The sequence below is a fragment of the Gorilla gorilla genome, chromosome 16 (genome assembly GCF_029281585.2).
Source record: "Gorilla gorilla gorilla isolate KB3781 chromosome 16, NHGRI_mGorGor1-v2.1_pri, whole genome shotgun sequence".
Classification (NCBI taxonomy): domain Eukaryota; kingdom Metazoa; phylum Chordata; class Mammalia; order Primates; family Hominidae; genus Gorilla; species Gorilla gorilla.
Window position 1 is genome coordinate 23,932,558 of NC_073240.2, and position 22,249 is coordinate 23,954,806.

General features: G+C 47.4%; 1 protein-coding gene across 6 annotated transcripts in view; it reads right to left on the reverse strand.

Annotated features, from left to right (window-relative positions):
• The window catches only part of CYFIP1 (cytoplasmic FMR1 interacting protein 1), a 111,616-nt gene that overhangs the window by 53,133 nt on the left and 36,234 nt on the right, over positions 1-22,249 (reverse strand). For all 6 annotated transcript variants that reach the window (XM_055363296.2, XM_055363297.2, XM_055363295.2 and 3 more), the window contains exons 4-13: positions 22,118-22,195; positions 21,833-21,934; positions 20,593-20,774; positions 16,802-16,898; positions 16,583-16,711; positions 14,493-14,597; positions 11,186-11,277; positions 9,604-9,721; positions 5,324-5,446; positions 3,404-3,529 (exon numbers count right to left, since the gene is read on the reverse strand). In XM_055363296.2, coding sequence (XP_055219271.1) covers positions 3,404-3,529; positions 5,324-5,446; positions 9,604-9,721; positions 11,186-11,277; positions 14,493-14,597; positions 16,583-16,711; positions 16,802-16,898; positions 20,593-20,774; positions 21,833-21,934; positions 22,118-22,195 — 1,152 coding nt within the window. The remainder of the gene's footprint in view (positions 1-3,403; positions 3,530-5,323; positions 5,447-9,603; positions 9,722-11,185; positions 11,278-14,492; positions 14,598-16,582; positions 16,712-16,801; positions 16,899-20,592; positions 20,775-21,832; positions 21,935-22,117; positions 22,196-22,249) is intronic.

The following is a 22,249-nucleotide window of genomic DNA, read 5'->3' on the forward strand; positions in this document are numbered from 1 at the left end:
TGAGGGGTTCAGGACCAGCCTGGCCAACATGGTGAAACCCTGTCTCTACTAAAAATGCAAAAATTAGCTGGGTGTGGTGGCGCACACCTGTAATCCCAGCTACTTGGGAGGCTGAAGCAGGAGAATTGCTTGAACCTGGGAGGCAGAAGTTGCAGTGAGCCGAGATCATGCCACTGCACTCCAGCCTGGGTGACAGAGCAAGACTCTGTCTCAAAAAAGAAAAAAAAAAAAAAGACTTTTAGAAGGAAACACAGGAGTAAATCATCATGACCTGGGTTACACAATGATTTCTTACATATGACACCAAAAGCATAAGCAACGAAAGAAAAACAGATAAATCAAACATAATCAAAATTCAAACCCTTTGTGTCTCAAAAGACTCCATTAAGAAACTAAAAGGACAATCATAGAATGGGAGAAGATACTGAAAATCCTATGGCTGTAAGGAACTGATAATTAGAATGTATAAGGAACTCTTACAACTCAATAATAAAAAAGATAACCTAATTAAAAATGGGCAAAGGATCTGAAGAGACATTTCTCCAAATAATGCACACCAATGGCCAACAAGCACATAAGAAGACGTTTAACATCCTTAGTTGTTAGAAAAACGCAAATCAAAAGCGCAATGAAATGAGATACCACCTCACACCCACTAGGATAGCTAGAATCAAAAAGACATACAATAACAAGTTTGGTGTGGATGTGGGGAAACTGGAGCCCTCACTTACTGCTGGTAAGGAGAAATGGTGCTGCCACTATCTGGTAGTTCCTCAAAAGCTAAATGTGCTGTTATGATCCAGTAATTGCATTTCTAGCTATACAATCAAAAGAAATGAAAACCAGCATCTACACAAAAACCCGCACATGAAAGCTCATAGAGGCTGGGCATGGTGGCTCACCTCTAATCCCAGTGCTTTGGGAAGTCAAAGCAGGAGGATCCCTTGAGCTCAGGAGTTCAAGACCAGACTAGGCAACACAGTGAGACCCCATCTCTACAAAAAATTTAAAAATTAGTCAGGCATGGTGGTTTGTGCCTGTGGTCCTAGCTACTTGGGAGGCTGGGGAGGGAGGATTGTCTGAGCCCAGAAGATTGAGGCTGCAATAAGCCATAATCCTGCCACTGCACTCCAGTTGGGTGACAGAGTGAGACCTTGTCTCAAAAAAAAAAAAAAAAAAAAACAAGAAAAAGAAGTTCTCAGCAACTTCATAATAGTGAAAACGTAGAAATAACCCAAATGTCTATCATCTGATGGTTGGATAAATACAATGTAACATATCCATGTAATGCAATATTATTCAGCAATAAACAGAACAAAACAGTGATACCTGTGTGAATCTTGAAAATTATGCTAAGTGGCCTGGCACGGTAGCTCACGCCTGTAATCCTGGCACTTTGGGAGCCCAAGGCAGGCGGATCACCTGAGGTCAGGAGTTTGAGACCAGCCCGGCCAACATGGTGAAACCTTGTCTCTACTATAAATACAATAATTAGCCGGGCGTGGTGGTGGGTGCCTGTAATCCCAGCTACTCTGGAGACTGAGGCACAAGAATTGCTTGAACCCGGGAGGGAGAAGTTGCAGTAAGCTGAGATTGCGCCACTGCCCTCTAGCCTGGGTGACAGAGCAAGGCTCCATCTTAAGAAAAATAAAAGGAAAATTATGCTAAGTGAAAATTATGCTTTGTGAAAGCCAGTCACAAAGGGCCACATATGGTATGATCTACTCATATGAAATGCCCAGAGTAGGCAAATCTACAGGGTCAGAAAGCAGAGCGGTGGCTGCGTAGGGTTGAGGGAGGGAAGAATGAAGGGTGACTGATAATGGGCTGGCATTTCTTTTTGTTCTAAATTTGATTGTGATTGTACAACTCTGTGAATGTGCTGAAAGCATTGACTTTTACACTTCAAATGGGTGAACTGTATGGTTATGTGAGAAAAGAAAAGCTTCTACCAAAATAAGATGAGAATTTACTATGAAAAACCTTATGTCAAAAAATTAGAAAATTTTGGCTGGGCGCAGTGGCTCACACCTGCAATCCCAGCACTTTCGGAGGCTGAGGTGGGTGGATTGCTTGAGCTCAGGAGTTTGAGACGAACCTGGGCAACTTGGTGACACCCCATCTCTACCAAAAATATAAAAATTAGCCAGGTGTGGTGGCATGCACCTATAGTTTCAGCTAATGGGGAGGCTGAGGTGGGAGGATTGCTTGAGTCCAGGAGGCTGAGGCCAAAACAGTGAGCTAAGATCATGCCACTCCACTCCAGTCTGGGAGACAGAGCAAAACCCTGTCTCGAAAAAAAAAATCCCCAAAAAACAACTCAATAAAATAATGTAGTATTTACATGTAACCTATGCACATCCTCTAGTATGCTTTAAAATCATCTCTAGATTACCTAAATCCCTAACACAATGTAAATGCTATATAGTTATTATACTGTAGTTTTTAACATTTTTATTACTTTTTACTGTTGTAATGTTATTTTTTCTTTCTGAACATTTTTGACCCAAGGTTGGTTCACGGAGGTGGAACCCAAGAACACCGAGGGCCAACTGTATGAGACTTCTGTCAATTCTCCTGTCATGATCCATAGGATTGTTCATATCCTGATTAAAATCTTCACTGTGGGATGGGAAAAGCTGATTCTAAAATGAATATGAAACTACAGTGGGGAAGAATAGCCAAGGAAGTCTAGGAGACAGAAAGACGTGCTTTCTCAGACACGGTAGATGACTACAAAGCTACAGAGTGGTGCTGGGATACCGACAGCAACTGACACTGGGTTAGAGCAGAGCAGAAACACAGCCACACATGCGTTGTCACGTAACCGGCTACAAAGGTGGCAGCGTGAGGGTTGGACGGAATTGTTTCAAAAATGAACTTCAGGTGAATTTCGCATCTCAGTGTGAAAGCAGAGTGAAGTATCCAGAAAGCAATGCAGAATACCTTCATGACCTGAGAGTATGCAAAGATTTCTCAAACAGCACAGGAAAAGCACAGCTATGAAAGAAAAGATACTGGTTGATGCTGGAATGAAGAGCTGCCCATGGAAAGGCTCACGAGCGGAGTGCAGCGCCTGCCTCACAGGAGAGCAAGACAGCTCTTCTCTCTCAGCAGGGGCCACATCTCTTTCACCTGCCTTCCCCGCACCCGACACTGCTCTCCATCCAGATGCAGGTCCAGGAGTCCAGATTCGCACCCAGGGAGCTTCAGTGCAGACCCAGGACCGACAACCACTGTTTCTCTAATGCATTCTACTCTGACTGCTCTGCCAGATGGAAATGGGTGCCCACACAGAAGCAATGAGTAAACAGGCAGTTTTGTTCATGTTTTTGCTTTTGACAGAGAAGATGGTGTGAGGCTAGAGCGACATGAGGAAGAGCGAGCGGCCAAGCATCCTCACCTCCACTAGGGCAAACTTCTCCTCGCTGGTGTAGTTGTAGCGCGTGGCGCGCTCGTACTCTTCGGCGCTGTCGGGGCAGTCCTTGTTGGAGTACTTGTCCGTAGGGTGCACAAGCTTCCAGGAATACTGTGGTGGCCGAAAGAGCAGAGGTGTTCCATATTGCATGCAAAACGCCTGGCTTCTGGTCTGACTCACACGATGGTAGCCAAAGCCAGGCCAGCCTTCAAACCTTTGCTGCATTCTGAAAGTCACACATGAGGGCGCACACACCGTCCATCTCCACAGATGGGCAAAAGACCCTGGCCCTGTAACCTCTCGTTTAAAAAATCTACCCGGCAAAATGGCCCGGATGGTGAGTGCTGAGTATCTAAGACTCTGGCATTTCATCATCATTTTAAAAAGGATTCTGGGCCAGGCACAGTGGCTCATGCCTATGACCCCAGCACTTGGGAGGTCGAGGTAGCAGGATCACTTGAGCCCAAGAGTTCAAGATCAGCCTGAGCAATATAGTGAGGCCTCATCTCTACAAAAAGTAAAATAATAAATAAGTAAATAAAGATTTTGCCTTTCAAATGACCATGCACTCTTCCAATTTGATAATTTTTATGTGATCAAAATAAATCACAAAAGGGAAAATCTTTCATTGCTTACAGGTATCCAAATCTTTATATGGCACCAGAAATAATTTACTAATGTTCAACAAAAGACATTGATGGCTGGAGCTCCAAAGAGAAAATGTTATCTTAAAAATGCAGGGCGTGAAGTGACATTAATGGGTACAAATGTACAGTCTGATATTAGAAATAAGACAGTGTTAGATCAGTTAGGGTGACTATTAATTAAAATAATTTATGGTACATTTCAGAATAGATAGGGAAGAACTCGAATTTTTCTGGCATAAGGACAAATATTTATGGCGATGGACATCCCAAGCACACCAATTAGATCTTTGCAAACTGTATGACTGTATTAAATTATCGTATGTATCCTGAAACTATGTATCCCTATTATGTATCAATACAAGTAAATATTTAAAGCAAAATAAAATTTAAATGAAAAAATGAGACTTGGCCAGGTACAGTGGCTCACGCCTGTAATCCCAGCACTTTGGAAGGCCCAGGCAGGCAGATGGCTTGAGGCCAGGAGTTTGAGACCAGCCTGGCCCACACGGTGAGACTGTCTGTACAAAAAAAAAAAAACAAAAAACAAAAAACTAGGCCAGGTGCGGTGGCTCAAGCCTGTAATCCTAGCACTTTGGGAGACTGAGGCGGGTAGTTCACCTGAGGTCAGGAGTTCAAGACCAGTGTGACCAACATGGTGAAATACCATCTCTACTAAAAACACAAAAAAATTAGCCAGAAGTGGTGGTGGGCGCCTGTAATCCCAGCTAACTCAGGAGGCTGAGGCAGGAGAATCGCTTGAACCCGGGAGGCAGAGGTTGCAGTGAGCCGAGATCACGCCATTGCACTCCAGCCTGGGCAACAAGAGCGAAACTCCATCTCAAAAAAAAAAAAAAAAAAAATTAGCCGGGAGCCGTGGTGCACACCTGTGGTCCCAACAACTTGGGAGGCTGAGGCAGAAGGATCGCTTGGGGTGGGGAGTCAAGGCTGTAGGGACTTATGTTTGCACCACCGCACTCCAGCCTAAGCGACAGGGTGAGACTATCTCAAAAAAAGAGCGACTTAAAGAAAATCACAATGGTACAAATTTAATTCTATCAACATTTTTTTTTAAAAGGAGGCCCTTCATTTATTACACACATAAATGAAATGTACTTAAAATCACCTTGGAAACATTTCTACTGATAGATATTCTCGTCTTTCTAGGGCCAAAGATAAAAAGCCCAAAGACCAAAAGTTAATGTGAATAAAGTGCCCGAGGCAGCTTTGGAGGGGGGCTGGGGTCGGGGACGGGGCCTACCACTTCCATCACGTGCGCGCTCCACTGCGACAGCAGCTGCAGGCCCTGCAGCGCCAGGTCGAAGAGCTTGCGGTACTCCGCGTCCGTCTTCTGGGCCTCCTGGCGGCCCGAGCCCGTGACCACCTGCACAAGGCGGGCACGGCCCTGTGAGAAACCAGCGCCCCCACCCAGCCCCCCCATCCCGGGATCCACCATGAGAATCCACCCCAAAGTCACACGTGTGAAAATAAGAAATGCAGGAGGCCAAGGCGGGCGGATCATGAGGTCGGGAGATCCAGACCATCCTAAAACGGTGAAACCCCGTCTCTACTGAAAAATACAAAAAAATTAGCTGGGCATGGTGGCGGGCGCCTGTAGTCCCAGCTACTTCAGAGGCTGAGGCAGGAGAATGGCGTGAGCCCGGGAGGCGGAGCTTGCAGTGAGCCGACACTGCGCCACTGCACTCCAGCCTGGGCGACAGAGCGAGACTCCGTCTCAAAAAATAATAAATAAATAAATAAATAAATAAATAAATAAATAAATAAATAAAAAGAAAATAAGAAATGCTGTGGGTGCTGGACCCTCCTCCCGGGAAAATGGCGGCCAAGGGCGTGCTACAGAGCAAGGGACAGGCCGCTGCCACAGCCACTGCCTGGGGGACCGTGGGCGCGGGCACGGGGCTGTTACACGCGTGGACTTGGCGCACTTCCACTAGGCCGGGGAAGGGCAACACACAAGTCACGTGGGTTTGCTTCTATCAAATAACCACCCCCTAAATTTAAACATGTGACCTATGGGGAGGAAGGGGCACCGTGGAGAAGGCAGGCTTCTTTGAATATACCTTTTTATAGATGTGATATTAGAACCACACAAATATTTTATATAATTAGGACACAGAATTAAATGAGATCGGAAATGCAATCCCTAAAAGTCAAAAGCAAAATGAAACAATTGCGGGAACCTGCATGGAGTTCACAGCATGACCACTGAGAGGACCCTGAGCAGCTCTAAACACCACGGTGTGACTTAAAATCCTCTGAGTGAGGGGCCCAGTGCAATGGCTCATGCTGTAATCCCAGCACTTTGGGAGGCCGGGGCAGGTGGATTGCCTGAGGTCAGGAGTTTGAGATCAGCCTGGCCAACATAGTGAAACCCCATCTCTACCAAAAATATAAAAAAGTAGCTGGGCGTGGTGGTGCATGCCTGTAATCTCAGCTACTCGGGAGGCTGAGGCAGGAGAATTGCTAGAACCCAGGAGGCGAAGATTGCAGTGAGCCGAGATCCTGCCATCGCATGCCATCCAGCCTGGGCAACAAGAGCGAAACTCCATCTCAAAAAAAAAAAAAAGTACCCTGAGTAAGAAGCTCAAGGGCAAAATCACCTGCAAAACAAATCGTAAAACAATTTCTAGTCACTGTAATTAGTAGTGCTGGCATTGCTCTTTTAAGACTAGATTATGACCGGGTGCAATGGCTCATGCCTGTAATCCCAGAACTCTGGGAGGCTGAGGTGGGTGAATCACAAGGTCAAGAGATGGAGATCATCCTGGCCAACATGGTGAAACCCCGTCTCTACTAAAAATACAAAAATTAGCTAAGCATGGTGGCGTGCGCCTGTAGTCCCAGCTACTTGGGAGGCTGAGGCAGGAGAATCGCTTGAATCCGGGAGGTGGAAGTTGCAATGAGCCAAGATCACACCATTGCACTCCAGCCTGGGCAACAGAGAGAGACTCTGTCTCAAAAAAAAAAAAAAAAAAAAAGGCCAGGCACGGTGGCTCACGTCTGTAATCCCAGCACTTTGGGAGGCCGAGATGGGCGGATCACGAGGTCAGGAGATCAAGGCCATCCTGGCTAACACGGTGAAACCCCATCTCTACTAAAAATACAAAAAAATTAGCCGGGTGTGGTGGCGGGCGCCTGTAGTCCCAGCTACTCGGGAGGCTGAGGCAGGAGAATGGCATGAACCCGGGAGGCGGAGCTTGCAGTGAGCCGAGATCGCGCCACTGCACTCCAGCCTGGGCAACAGAGCAAGACTCCACCTCAAAAAAAAAAAAAAAAAAGACTAGATTATGACATAATGACATAAATCAAATTATGCTGGCGTCATTCACCAGGATGTTCAGCTTTCAGAAAAAAGAAAATCAACAAACCTAAAGTGGAATCACTTTAAAATTGTACTCAGAGGCCGGGTGCGGTGGCTCACGCCTATAATCCCAGCACTTTGGGAGGCCGAGATGGGTGGATCACCAGGCCAGGAGATTGAGACCATCCTGGCTAGAACAGTGTCTCTACTAAAAAAAAACACAAAAAAAAACCACACAAAAAAATTAGCCGGGTGTAGTGGTGGGCGCCTGTAGTCCCAGCTACTCGGGAGGCTGAGGAAGGAGAATGGTGTGAACCTTGGCTTGCAGTGAGCCGAGATTGCGCCACTGCACTCCAGCCTGGGCGACACAGCAAGACTCCGTCTCACCCAAAAAAAAAAAACAAAACAAAACAAAAAACACTGTACTCAGAAAAAAACTGATTTGTTACCTTAGACAATGCCAGAGAAACAATTACAGTCAGATGCCACCTAAGGATGCTCCAGTCAACAAGACCACATACATGATGGTGCGCCCATAAAATCTTAATGTAGTGGAAAAATTCCTACTGCCTAGTGATGTCCTGATGATCCTGACCCTGTGTAGGCCTAGGCTAATGTGTGTGTTTGGGTCTTCATTTTTAACGAAAAAGCTCAAAAGGAAAAAAACAAAAACTTTTTAGTAGAAAAATAATTTACAGAATAAGGATATAAAGAAAAAATATTTTTGCACAGGTATACAGTGTGTTTGTGTTTTAAGCAAAATGTTATTACAAAAGCCAAAAAGCTCTTTTTAAAAGTAAAAAGTTTATAAAGTAAAAAAGTTACAGTAAGCTAAGGCTAATTCGTTATTAAAGAAAGAAAAAGCCTTTTAAAAAATTTAGCACAGCCTAAGCACACAGTGTTCATAAAGGCCACAGCAGTGCACAGTAACGTCCTAGGCCTCCCACTCGCTCGCCACTCACTCACTGACTCACCCAGGACAGCCTCCTTGTCTGACATGCCCAAACACTTGCCAGGGGTCTGTGTTAGAAGCAGCAGGTGCCCCAACATACCTGGACTACTGGGTTGTCAGTCAGTTTAGTTACATGATGATGACTGGTAACCATGGGGGGTGGGGGACAGGGTGCTCATCGTCCTGCAGTGGGTGGGGCCAACATCCACAGAGTTGTCCCCGCTAAGGTTAATGGTCCTCCTGAGACCCTTGAGGGACTAACCAGTTCAGCAAAGCAGCCTGCGTATATGCCCTAAAACCCGCAGTCCCTGCCAGCAATTTGCAGCACAGACATGCCAGCAGTGCTGGCTCGGAGTCAACCTGGGTGAGTGAGGAGAATGGGAGTGGCCAAAATGACAACATGGCAAACCCAGCTGCAAAGCTGGAAGGAACTGAAGAGAAAGCACCTGTTCTCTGCACCCAACTCCAGGCCCACCTCCTGGACACATGGACCCAATGCCCCTGGGACGTCTCCTGACAGCCACCCAAAGGCTCCTGCTCACCTCTGGCCTCAGGACTTCTTCCTTTCTAGGCTTACAGGGGCCCCAGGTCAGAATCACCCTTTCTTTTCCCACTGTCCTCCCTTCTCCAACCATCTTTCGAGTTGCTTGGAATCACAGTACTAGACTAGGAAATGCCATTTAATCAATTAATTATCTCGTCTCTGTCCTTTCTCTTGGGATCCCTATAATGTTTTTCTGAAAAAAAAAAAAAAAGCTTTTTGTACAGCTGAACAGAGAGAACACTAGTTTCACTGCCTTGTCAATTATAATGGGTGCTTTTGAAGTACAGTCATGCACCACATTTGGTCAATGACAGCATATACAACAGTGGTCCCATAAGATTATAATACCATCTTTTCACTGTACCTTTTCTATGTTTAGATATGTTTAGATACAGAAATACATACCATTGTGTTACAACTATCCAGAGTCTTCAGCACAGCAACGTGCTCCATAGGTGTGTGGCCTAGGAGCCATCGGCTGTACCCTGCAGCCTAGCTGTGCCGCAGGCTGTACCATCCAGGCTAGCATGAGGACACGATGACGTTCCCACAATGATGAAACTGCCTAGTGACACATTTGTCAGAACCTGTCCCTGTCATTATGTGACATATGATCGTATCTGGTAGTAAACTGTTTTTCAAAGCAATTAAACCTAAGATTTGGGTGCAAACACACACAGGCGACCCTCGGGTGCCCGTGCGGCTCCAGGTCGCGGGGCGCACCTCGCTGTTGCTGTAGCGCGCCAGCTCCGAAATGAAGCGCATGTGGTCCTCGCGGATCTGGATCATCTGCTCGCAGATGTTGTACTGAGGGCTGCTGCCGGAGGATGTGCACGTCCATCTGTGCAGAGAGAAAGCACCCGCGTTACCTGCGGAGGCGCCGGCAGGCCACAGCACTGGGGCAGCTCAGGACGCCTGTATGGCGCCACAGCCACACAAATGGCTTTTATGTTTTTAAAGGGTTGTTTAAAAAAACAACACAGAAGCATATCCGAAGGAGACCGCCTGTGGCCTGTAAAGCCTAAAATACTTGTTATGTGTCCTTTACTGAAAAGGTTTCTTGACCCCTGAGACTGAGATGCAACTTCGTTTGTCAAAATCATGGCTGAATGGTGACTGCAGGTTGGCTACGGGCACAGTGCTTGGCAAAAGTCAATGAAAGCCTCCCCTGAGGCTCAGATGGCTCTGTAGAGTCTGCAGTGGGGAGGAGTGCCTGCCAGCATCTGGAACTGTGCTGAGGATCTTTATAGTTCTTCACAGAGTAAGATGGTACACAGTTTAGGATTTAGGGCCACATTGTCTGAAGATGTCACATCTGACACACTGTCAGTCTCTTCTTTTTTTCTTTGAGGCAGGGTCTTGCTCTCTTGCCCAGGCTGGACTGCAGTGATGCAATCTCGGTTCACTGCAACCTCCACCTCCTAGACTACTCAAGTGATCCTCCCACCTCAGCCTCCTGAGTAGCTAGGGCTACAGGCGTGTGCCACCATGCCCGGCTAATTTTTGTATTTTTTCATACAGTCAAGGTCTCACTGTGTTGCCCAGGCTGGTCTCAAACTCCTGAGTTCAAGAGATCCATCCACCTCGGCCTCCCAAAGTGCTGGGATTACAGGCATGAGCCATCGCGCCCCACCCTCTTCTTTTTTTTTTAAGACAACCTTTTTAAACATAAAGACTATCACCCAGCACTGTCCAATAGGAATCCCTAGGATGATGAAAGTGTTCTGTATCTGTGCTGTCCAACACAGTAGCCACTAACTATTGAACATTTCAAAGTGGCTGTAGTAAGGAAATTAAAATTTCAATTGTATTTTTCTTTCTTTTTTTTTTTTTTTTGAGACGGAGTCTTGCTCTGTCGCCCAGGTTGGAGTGCAGTGGGGCGATCTCGGCTCACTGCAAGCTCCGTCTCCCAGGTTCATGCCATTCTCCTGCCTCAGCCTCCCGAGTAGCTGGGACTACAGGCACCCACCACCACGCCCGGCTAATTTTTTATATTTTTAGTAGAGACAGGGCTTCTCCGTGTTAGCTAGGATGGTCTCCATCTCCTGACCTCATGATCCGCCTGCCTTGGCCTCCCAAAGTGCTGGGATTACAGGCGTGAGCCACCGCACCCGGCCTCAATTATATTTTTCAATAAACTTAAATGTAAATAGCCACATGTGGCAAAGTCTGCAATACTGGACATTTAATTCCAGGCTGAGAATGTTAACAGTGTTATCTCTAGACAAATAAGCAGGATGTTTGAAAACCGCACAATGAGGACACTGCCGAAAGCTCAAACCAGGCAGCTTTCCTCTCCTCCTACCGAGATTTATTTTCCTCGTAGTGGGCGCTGGTCTTGATGTATCTTGCCAGTTCTATTTGCATGTCCCCAAATAGCGGAACCACCTGGAGTTGCTGTATTCAAAGAACAAAAAAATAGAGTCATTATGTATATTTAGTCACCAAATACGTAAGCACAAGGAAACTGACTAATGCTAATAATTACTTCAGTTTGAATGCTACCTCTGCAAATGATTCATTACAAAAAAAAAACTATAAGTAACTTCTACATTCGCTTTGAGAGAAACAAAATACAATTTAAAAACCAACATCTATAAAAACTATTCAAATGTTAAAATTAACCTACCGTGGTGCTAGATCCACAGTCATAAAAAAAAAAAAATCACTGCATTTCTTTTTTTTTTGAGACAGAGTCTCGCTCTGTCGCCCAGGCTGGAGTGCAGTGGTGTGATCTCGGCTCACTGCAAGCTCCACCTCCCAGGTTCACATCATTCTCCTGCCTCAGCCTCCCGAGTAGCTGGGACTACAGGCGCCCACCACCACACCCGGCTAATTGTTTGTATTTTTAGTAGAGATGGGATTTCACTGTGTTAGCCAGGATGGTCTCAATCTCCTGACCTCGTGATCTACCCACCTTGGCCTCCCAAAGTGCTGGGATTACAGGCATGAACCACCGCGCCCAGCCCTTTTTTTTTTTTTTTTTTTTTTTTTTTTGAGACAGTCTCACTCTGTTATTAGGCTGCGCTGCAGTGCAGTGGCGTGATCTCGGGTCACTGCAACCTCCACCTCCAGGGTTCAAGAGATTCTCCTGCCTCAGCCTCCCGAGGAGCTGTGACTACAGGCAACTGCCACCATGCCCAGCTAATTTTTTTGTATTTTTAGTAGAGACGGGGTTTCACCGTGTTAGCCAGGATGGTCTCGATCTCCTGACCTCATGATCCACCCGCCTCAGCCTCCCAAAGTGCTGGGATTACAGGCATAAGCCACCGTGCCCAGCCAACTGCATTTCTATATACTAGCAACAATCAGAATACAAAAACTTAAAGAGAAATACTTTGCAACAGCATCCAAAAAAAATGCATCAGTAAATCTAACAAAAAATGTGCAAGACCTCTAAACAAAAGTACTACCCCGAAAATTCTAGAAAAAGTTCTCAGTAAATGGAGAAATAGATCATGTTTGTGCCTAGGAAGGCTTCAAATTTTTTAAATGTCCATTCTCTCAAAATAGATCTATAATCAATCCCAGTCAATATTCCAGAAGAAAAAAAAATGGTTTTTGGGGATAGTGTGTGTAAATCAGGAAATCAATTCTAACGTGCATCTCCAAAGGTGAAGGGATGATATCTGAAGGGATGAAACAGGAACGAAACACTATCCTGAAGGACAAAACTGGAAGACACACCCTTCCAGATTAGGAGTCCTGTTAGAAAGCTCCAACAATTAAGGCATTGTGGCCCTGAAGCAGGGATGGAGGCTTGTGGACAGGACAGAGAACCTGGACAGAGCCACAGACAGATTCATGACCTTAGCAGCACTGCAGAACAATGGGCTTTGCAATAAATGGGCAGGCCCAACTGGGGAGCCATACTGGGAAAGATCCAAGGACGCGAAACCCCTACCTCCTACCACGCGCAGAAGTCAGTTCCAGGGGGATTAGATCTAGGTGAAAAAGGAGACAGAATGCTTCTAGAAGCTAACACAGCAGAAACGTCTCATGAGCTGGATGGCTGCAAAGATTTATTTAGGTGGACATTAATGAAAAGATTCATATATGAGACTACACTAAAATGACAAACTTCTGTTTAGCAAATGACACCATCGAGAATGCGAAAAGGCTACTGGAGGCAGGAGGAGGAAGGGAATATACTGGTCAAAGCGTATAAAGTTTCAATTCCGCAGCAGAGTTAAGTTCTGAAGACCTCATCTATGGCACAGTAGCTATGGTTAATAACAATGCATTGAATGCTTAAAATATGCTAAAAGAGTAGATCTTAAGTGTTCTCATCACAAAATAAAAAAAAATGGTGTGTTAGGTAATGGACATGTTAAATTAGCTTGAATTCATCATTTCACAATGTGTGTGTATCAAAACATCACACCATATACCATAAACATACAATTTTTACTTGTCAATTACACCTTGATAAAGCTGGGAAAAAGTGAAAGGGTAGGCCTCTTAGGGGAGAATGCATGTATATTAAAACGTAAGGCCAGGTGCAGTGGCTCAGGCCTGTAATCTCGGCACTTTGAGAGGCCAGGGCTGGAGGACTGCTTGAGGCCAGGAGTTCGAGACCAGCCTGGGCAACATAGGGAGATCTCGTTGCTACTAAAAGTTTAAAAACTAGCCAAGCATGATGGTAAGCACCTGTAGTCCCAGCTACTTGAGAGGCTGGGGTGGGAGGAATCACCAAGGCCTGCTACACTCCAGCCTGGATGACAGAGCGAGAGCCTGTCTCAAAAACAAAACAAAACAAACAAACAAACAAAAAAACTCACTTGTGTCCAACAAAGGACATGTATCCAGAATATATAAAGAACTGTAAATCAATAGGGAAAAAAGAGCAAAAGACTTGAAGTGGCACATCACGAAGGGAACATGCTAATAACATGGAAAGCCATTAGGGAAACATGAACGAAACACTAGCCAATACAATGAAACACTAGCCAATACAATCTCAATGCTGTACGCATCCTCAGGATGTCCCCCCACCCCAAAAAAGGCAGTGCTAAGTACTGATGTGGCACCAGCGGCGCATTCTCTCACTGCTGATGGGAACGGAGATCAGGACAGCTGTGCTGGAGCGTCATCAGGCTGCAGGTAACTACTAACACTGAAAACAGATCCGCCCTGTGACCCCCGGTCCCTCTCCTGGGTATGCACCCAACAGAGGACAGTCGACCAGAGCTGCATTGTTTGGATGCGCCAAAACTTGGGAACATCCGAGAGCCCGCCAACATTGGAACGGATAAGTTACGGAGTAGTCATCAGATAGAAAACTACACCACAACCGAAAGCTACAAGCTGTAGCTACGGGCTTCCTCCAGGATGCTCCTCACAAACAAGAGGCTGGTGACAGCAGCTGGACGCAGAAGAGTACAAATAGCACAATTCCATCTGTATAAAGCTCTGCCCAGGCAAAACCAGCACAGGGCAAAAGGAAAGAGAAAGCGCAGTCACCTCTGCAGACGGGAGAACGTGCATGCCCCAGACTCCACCCAGCCCCAGCGTTTCCTGATACAGATCACGGTCACACAGGGGCTCACTTCCCCAAAATTCAAAGTGCACACAAATCAATAAAAACATTGATCTAAAAACATGTAACTCACCTTGAAGTACTTGTCAATTTTGGATAAGTTTATTCTTTTCTTGGCATCCAACTTATAGATGTTACTGACACTCCCATCCATCAGGTACAGACCAAATCCCATGACCTGAAAAGCCACAAAATGAATGTTGTGACAAAGCTCAGAACTGTGAATTTCACTACCCATAAGGACTTACACTGTTACAGCTGACGACTTTGAAGGCACAATTTGAAATAGATCACAAAGATCTATCTTTAGGCTGCTTGTCTGGTGCTTGAAATGCATCATTTTATCCTCGGTGAAACTGGGATACAAAGCGGGGCTGGGCTTCCAGGTCAGTCGCTAAAAGCGGAAAAAAAAAATCCTCTACCCTAGCCTAACCCAAGCAGTAGGGCTATTCTAGAGCTACTAGGTTGGTGCAAAAGTAATTGCGGTTTTTTTGCCATTAAAAGTAATGTCCAATATGCAGCCACATGTAACCAGTTAAGTTTCGGTGTATGCAAACTAAAAATTCTTTTTTTGTTTTTTTTTTTGAGATGGAGTCTTGCTCTGTCACCCAGGCTGGAGTGCAGTGGTGCCATCTCAGCTCACTGCAACCTCTGCCTCCCAGGTTCAAGCGATTCTCCTGCCTCAACCTCCCAAGTAGCTGGGATTACAGGCACCCATGACCACCACGCCTGGCTAATTTTTTTTGTATTTTTAGTAGAGATGGGGTTTCACCATGTTGGTCAGGCTGGTGTAAAACACCTGACCTCAAGTGATCCACCCACCTCAACTCCCAAAGTGCTGGGATTACAGGCATGAGCCACCGTGCCCAGTCACAAACTAAAAATTCTTAACGTGGACTAGCCACCTGCATGCTCCAGTGCTCCACAGGGGCTCATGGCCAGGGCTCCCACACCAGCTGGTGCAGTCACAACGTTTCTGCTGTCACAAAGCACTCCGTGGACAGTGCTCCCCTGCTCAGGAGGAGTCTGGGGGCTGGGCTGGCGGGACACCCAGCAAAGGGTCCCCCAAGGCCACCCTGCAGAGGTGGAGAACAGAGCAAAGGGAACAGCCGAACTGCCGCCCATCTTTCCCATGAGAAACACAGATGGAAACCTTCCTAATTTGAACAGAATAATAAAGAATATGGTGAACCAACAAAAGGCTACTTTAATTATGTGACACAAGGTATCAAAGTCCTAGGAATCACATGCTTGACAAGTAGAATCTTGGATAACTTCTGTCACAAAGCTGGCGGGGCGTGGTGGCTTATGCCTGTAATCCTAGCACTTTGTGGGGGACAAGGCAAGAAGACTGCTTGAGCCCAGGAGTTCAAGGCCAGCCAGGGCAACAAAATGAGATCTCTTATCTACAAAAATTCAAAAACTTAGCTGGGCATTGGTGCAAGTGCCTGTGGTCCCAGTTACTCAGGAGCCTGAGGCAGAAAGATCACTTGAGCCAAGGAGGTCAAGGCTATAGTGAGCTGTGTCCACACCATTGCACTGGAGCCTGGGTGAAAGAGCAAAGCCCTGTCTCAAAAATAAAAAAAAAAATAAAAAGGGCTGGGCTCAGTGGCTCAAGCTTGTATTCACAGAGCTTTGGGAGGCTGAGGCAGGAGGGTGCCTTGAGCCCAGGAGTTTGAGAACAGCCTGTACAACATGGCAAGATTCTCTCTCTACAAAAAATTTAAAAATTAGCGAGGCATGGTGGCGTGCACCTGTAGTCCCAGCTACTTAGGAGGCTGATGTGGGAGGATCACTTGAGCCCAGGAGGTTGAGGCTATAGTGGGCTGTGATTGTGCCACTGCACTCCAGCCTTGGCAAGAGCAACACTCTGCCTCGAGAATAAAACGAAAAGCAGCTTAAAAAAAAAAAAAAAAAAAAGCTGAGAATCCTTGACCCAGACCTCCTGGCCAGCACCTTCTCCCAGGGTCAGTGTGTGACACACTCATGGGGTGTGTTGAGAGCCTATTGTGCAGGCTGTGTGCAAGGGCAGGACGCTGTTCACACATGACAGCATGCAAATAAGACACAGCTGTCAAAAGGATTCTAGATAAAGCACAGCCTATTGACAAGAGTAAGGCTGTCCCTCGGCAGTGCCACGGGCTAGCGTCCCCACACACGTACTTTGAGAAGCATGTGTTTCTCACTGGGTGTCAAATACATCCTGTTCTCGTAGTAATCCACACACAGGTTCACAATATCTGCCAGGAGCTCTTCGTAGCCAGAAATCACTTCGAGCTGCTGCTGCAGAGACTGAAACACAGAGCAAGAGACTCATGCATGGGCCCAGCGCCTGGCCGGCTGCTTGGCCCATCAACCTGAGTGTGCAAACACCAGCCTTACCTGTGTGATCTTGTTATGATTGGCCAGGAACATGGACAGATTCTGCGATTCCTGGATGGACTGTGGATCTGCCATTTTACGTAAAAACTGAGCGGCCCTTTGAAAACAAAAAGAATTCATCCCAAAATGCACCAACGTGCCACATTAAAAAAAAAAAAAAAAAAAAAAAAAAAAAAAAAAAAAAAGCCTGGTTCAAGCGGGATCCCTTTCCCCTACAGTCATCTGCAGAAATGTGGGTCAATCTCAGAAGCCAGCTATGATTTCAGCCTTTTCAGGCGTCTCTGGCCCTGCGCTCCAGGTCAGTCTTCTGCCAACTTAGACGTGTCTTGCACAGCCTAGGACAGCTCTCCACCCTGCTGGTCACAGCCGACGGCTTCCTGCAGGGTCCCTGCACACTAGTCTCTGCCCTATACTGGTGGACGCCCGCCCACCTCATCTAGGGGGCACAGGGCTCCTGGACCCCGAGTCTGAGAAGGGCCACTGCCATCTCCGTGACTCCCACAAGCCCTGCCATGAAGCCGGCCAGCACTGCTGAGGTTCTCTGCTGGGAACCCTCTGGACCAAACCTCCCCAGGCCACCTCAGGGACCACTGGTGTCCAAGGTCCTGAGACAGAGCCCTGGCCTGCCACCAATTTGTAGCTACACCCGTACAGTGAGGCCCAACAATACAATACCGCAAGGCCATGCTGAGCCTGCGAGGTCTGGCAGGGCAGGGTGAAGGTGGGGTGTGAGGATTCTGATCATCTAGGACTGCCCCGCAAGAAAGTTCAGTGGAAATGGCCCACATAAGGATAGGTCTGTGCAACCCAGAACCTTGGGGGTTTAGTTTTAAGAGTTACCAAGGCAAAGGCTGATAACCTACACCAACATTCACTTCCTCCCCTTCCTCCTTAGGAACGAGCCCTGCATTTCTGTGGAACACACATTCCAGGGAGCCCCACACATTCCGTGTGCCTCGCCCACCCTGCAGCTAGCTGTGGCCACGTGACCAAGGACTAGGCCATGAGATATAATGCAAGATACTGACAAGCACTCAAAGTTTATTCATAAGGAAGCATGGAGCCCATCTTTCCCCACTTTCTGCCTGCTGACTGGAATGGAGAAATGACAGCTGGAGCTTAAGCAACCATTTAGGACCAGGAGGCAACACCTGAAGCAGAGCCGCAGGACCACAGGAGCCTTGGGTCCCATAGAGCCTCGATCAGCTGCAGACCACCCAATTCAGGACTTTTCAGGAGACAGAGAAATAAACTGCAATCTTTTTAAAGCCACTGCTATTTCCCTGGGCTTTAAACAATTGCATACAGTTAAACCTAATATTAACTGATACGGTAACATTCCTTGCCTTTTTAAACACGTTTCCAGGGCGGGGCATGGTGGCTCATGCCAGTAATCCCAGCATTTTGGGAGAAGGAGGCAGGCAAATCACTTGAGGTCAGGAGTTCAACACCAGCCTGGCCAACATGGTGAAACCCCATCTCTACTAAAAATATAAAAATTAGCCTGGTGTGGCGGCTCACACCTGTAATCCCAACTACTCGGGAGGCTGAGACAGGAGAATTGCTTGAATCCAGGAGACGCAGAGGTTGCAGTGAGCCAAGATCGTGCCACCGCACTCCAGCCTGGGCCAGTGAGACTCTGTCTCAAAAAGAAAAAACCATGTTTCCTTTTTTTTTAAATAGACACAGGGTCTCACTCTGTCACCCAGGCTGGAGTACAGTGGTACAATCACAGCTCACTGCAGCCTCTACCTCCTGGGCTCAAGTGATTCTCCAACCTCAGCATCCCAAGTAGCTGGGACCACAGGTGCATGCCACCACACCCGGCTAGTTTTTTTTGCTCTTGTTTTTTTAGAGATGGGGTCTTGCTATGTTACCCAGGCTGCTCTCAAATTCCTGGGCTCAAGTGATCCTTCTGCCTCAGCCTCTCAAGGTGCTGGGATTACAGGTGTGAGCCATCGCAGCTGGCCATGTTTGCTTTATTGATTTGAGTAGCTGCTGAGGTGGCGGGTGGTGAGACTAAGGAAAGGGTCAAGGATACTCTTTTCTATTTTCCTCAAGCCTCACCATAACCATATGAGTTATCTTGGCATTGACACTTAAAAGAGGTTATACTAGTAGCTACCAGCAGGTGCCAAAAGAGCTAAATGCGTGTGTGTGTGGTGGGGGTCTTGGGAGGGGTGGGGGTGATGGTCTGGGAAGGTTAACCAACAGGGGTCCCAGACAGAGGTCAGAGGAAGAGGCAGCAGTAAGAGCTACGGAACTGCCCCAGGCCCACTCTTTGGTGCTCAGGGGAACCTGGAGGTGGTGAAGACACTGGTGAAGACGCTAGAGGGGAAACCCTCCTTCCCCAGCTTTGCACACAGCAGCCCCATCTGTAAACTGTTTTACAGACTAGGCTTTAGAATAAAGGTGCTAGTGCTAAAAGGAAAAAAGCAACAACAACACACACACACAACTTTTAAATACTTTTAAATATTGAAAACCACCTCCCCCATTTCCCTGACAAAGCCAAAACGGCGGCTGAAAAGGCTGCTTAAAATCACACAGCTACTGGGTTGGGCGGCTGGGACCAGAAGCCCACTCCGACCAGTAGTCTCGATGCTAGAATCCCACAGATGCTGTTATCAAACAGGGACCCTTCAGACTTCCGCCCCAAGAGGGGCTCACAGGTCAACTCCAGAGACCTTTCTCTAGTTCTGAAGATCCAGACTTCTGTGCAGAGCTGATGATTTTAGGTGATAAATGGAACACTGCATTATTTCACATGAATGAGGCTTAAAATTCTGCCTGACCTAGCTTGACTCCTACTGCTGCCTCATTTTGTCCCAAGTGGGTTTTTTAAATAAAGACATAGCAACAGTTGTATGATTTAAAATGCAACATAACTAGAGCATATTCAGATGCAAAGTAAGGTCTCTTCGAATTTAATTTTAGAGCTAAGATGCCTTACTTAGCAGAGGAAATTGAAATTAGCATCTCATTCCAGCAAAACATGTCTTCAAAAGCACTGAGCACAGATGAAGCAGAGCAAGAGCATCAGGAGACAGTGCGCCAAGTGTCACCAAACGCCGGTGAGCAGCATGCCGAGTGTCACCGAACGCCGGTCGGCAGCGTGCCGAGTGTCACCAAATGCCCATCGGCCACCCACTGCCCCACACTGCTCCAGAAGCACACACCGGGCCATGCCTGCCTCTTCCGCTCGTCTTGCCAGCCTCTCCAGAGGCTAGCTTCTCCAGAAGCTCTCTACATCCAGAAAGAAAACCGCCAGGGAGAGGACCTGGAAGCGCAGTGTGACCCCGAGACACCCTGTGACTGTGCATGGGCCACGTCTGCACATTGCTGGGACGGTGCTCATGTGCCGGGGACCCCCACTGGCGAGTGACCGGCACCGAGGACAGCAGCCCCAACGCCCAAGGTGGGCTGCAGAGGCCACCTGCCCCCTTGCCAAGATGCTCCCTGAGCCAGATGCCTGTGCTCTGTGAGCTAGGCCTACATCTTGTGCATGTCTGTCTTCCCAGGGGCTCGAAGGTCCTCTGTGACATCAGAGGACAGCCAGGGCACGAAGAGCCTGCTCTAGCTATGCAAAGCCACGATATACACTTATCTGCTGGCTCCCCTCACCTTATCCCTCGGAGCAGGTGCTCACACAGCCCTGACACTGAGACGTAGCTGCTGCCTACCAGAAGTGACAACTTCAGCACACAAAGACACACACCTGCTGTGCACAAGGCAGGCCACTGAGCTGGGTGCTCTCGGGAGGGCCCGCAGTGCGCGAGGCCGGTGCTCACCTCTTGTACGCTGAGTGGTCGTTCTTCACACTGCACTTCATGTTCTTTAGCTCATCCAGCACAGCGAACATGTTGATGAACTTGCCCAGTGTGATCAGGTAGGCTTCTGACACGAAGTCCTTCCTCCTCTCGGCATGGCACAGGCGCCTCACCTCCCCGCAGAAACGCTCAATGGCATTTCTCTGTGCAGAGGAAGCAGGAGGGCAGAAAGCTGCAGGTCAGTGAGGAGCCAAGCCCATGTCCCTCCTTCAAGCACCTGCAGTCACTGCTCCTCGATGAGAAACGATCTGCCCAGTGAGGCTCCAGGCCCAAGTGTTTACAATGTGGGCAACCAGACCCCTTCCCGAAAGCAGCTCCCACTGCCTGCTCTGCACCATCATTACTTGACTTGCACTTTACCAACTACATCACTGAAGTAACAAAATCTTGCTGATTATTCCAGCAAAATTACTGAGCAAATGCTCCAATAAAACGCCTGTAAAATTCAGATGTTCTAACTTTCAGAAGTGAAAAGTGGGAGAGATTTTTTTCCTCTTGGTAACTTTCAAGGTAAAACAAAAATTCATCTCCTAGTTAGTTCCATCTCCTCCCTTTGCTGAAGGACATCATCATAAAAAATCTGGATGTTTCCAAAATACTTCTTTAAAAAGCAGCAAGCCCCTTCCATGTGGCTACTTCTTGCCTAACCACGGCCAGGGCGAGGACCACCAGGAATGGACAGTCAGGGTGAGGCTAACAGCAAGAAAATACCTGAAAGAGCAGACGAATCAAAAGTACAAACTGGCCAGGTGTGGTGGCTCACACCTGTAATCCCAGCTACTTAGGAGGCTGAGGCAGGAGAATCGCTTGAACTTGGGAGGCAGAGGTTGCAGTGAGCCGAGATCATGCCATTGCACTCTAGCCAGGGCGACAAAGCAAGACTCTGTCTCAAAAAAAAAAAAAAAAAGTACAAACTGGCAAAAAGTCAAAGCATTGTACTTGAAACTGACAGAAAGCAGGCTCCATGAAGGAAACACAAAATCACTCTCAGAGAAGAGAAGTAAACCACAAAAGGAGTGTTGATTCCGAAAGGGCATGAGGAACTTTAGACTGTCAAAGGCTTGGTCCCTTTTGTCTCAGAAACTGGTTGCTTTAATTTGCAGGCAGTCTGTTCAGGGTGTTCACAGTGACAGCGATGGGTAGGAAGGGGTCAGCAACCCACCCCTCGGTGTTACACCCCCCAGATTATTTGCCATTTTACCTGGAAGTACATGAAATTCATCAGTTTTGTGACCTCAGGCTCCAGAACCTCCACGGTTTTCTCGTAGATTTCCACTCTGTTAGGCTGCTCGTTACATTTCACCTGGGAATAAAGAAACAAGAATGACATAAGAGGCTTCGATCCAGCCAGAAGCAGCCGCTGGGCTTCTAGAGCTAGTGATCCCGCCCTGCTGTGGGGTGAGAACTGGGAGAGTGGGCCAGGCATGGCAGGGGCAGGGGCCTGGCAGGGTGTGGCTGGAGGGGAAGAGCCAGGCGAGCGTGGCACCTGTGGGATGGCCCGGGAGCAGCTCCTCCAGGTGTACAGCATGACAGCATATTCTTGGCCCTCCTCCAGCATCTCGTTCTGCAATGGAACACAGGGCAAATCAAAGGCAGGCGGGGGAACTAGCATGAAAAG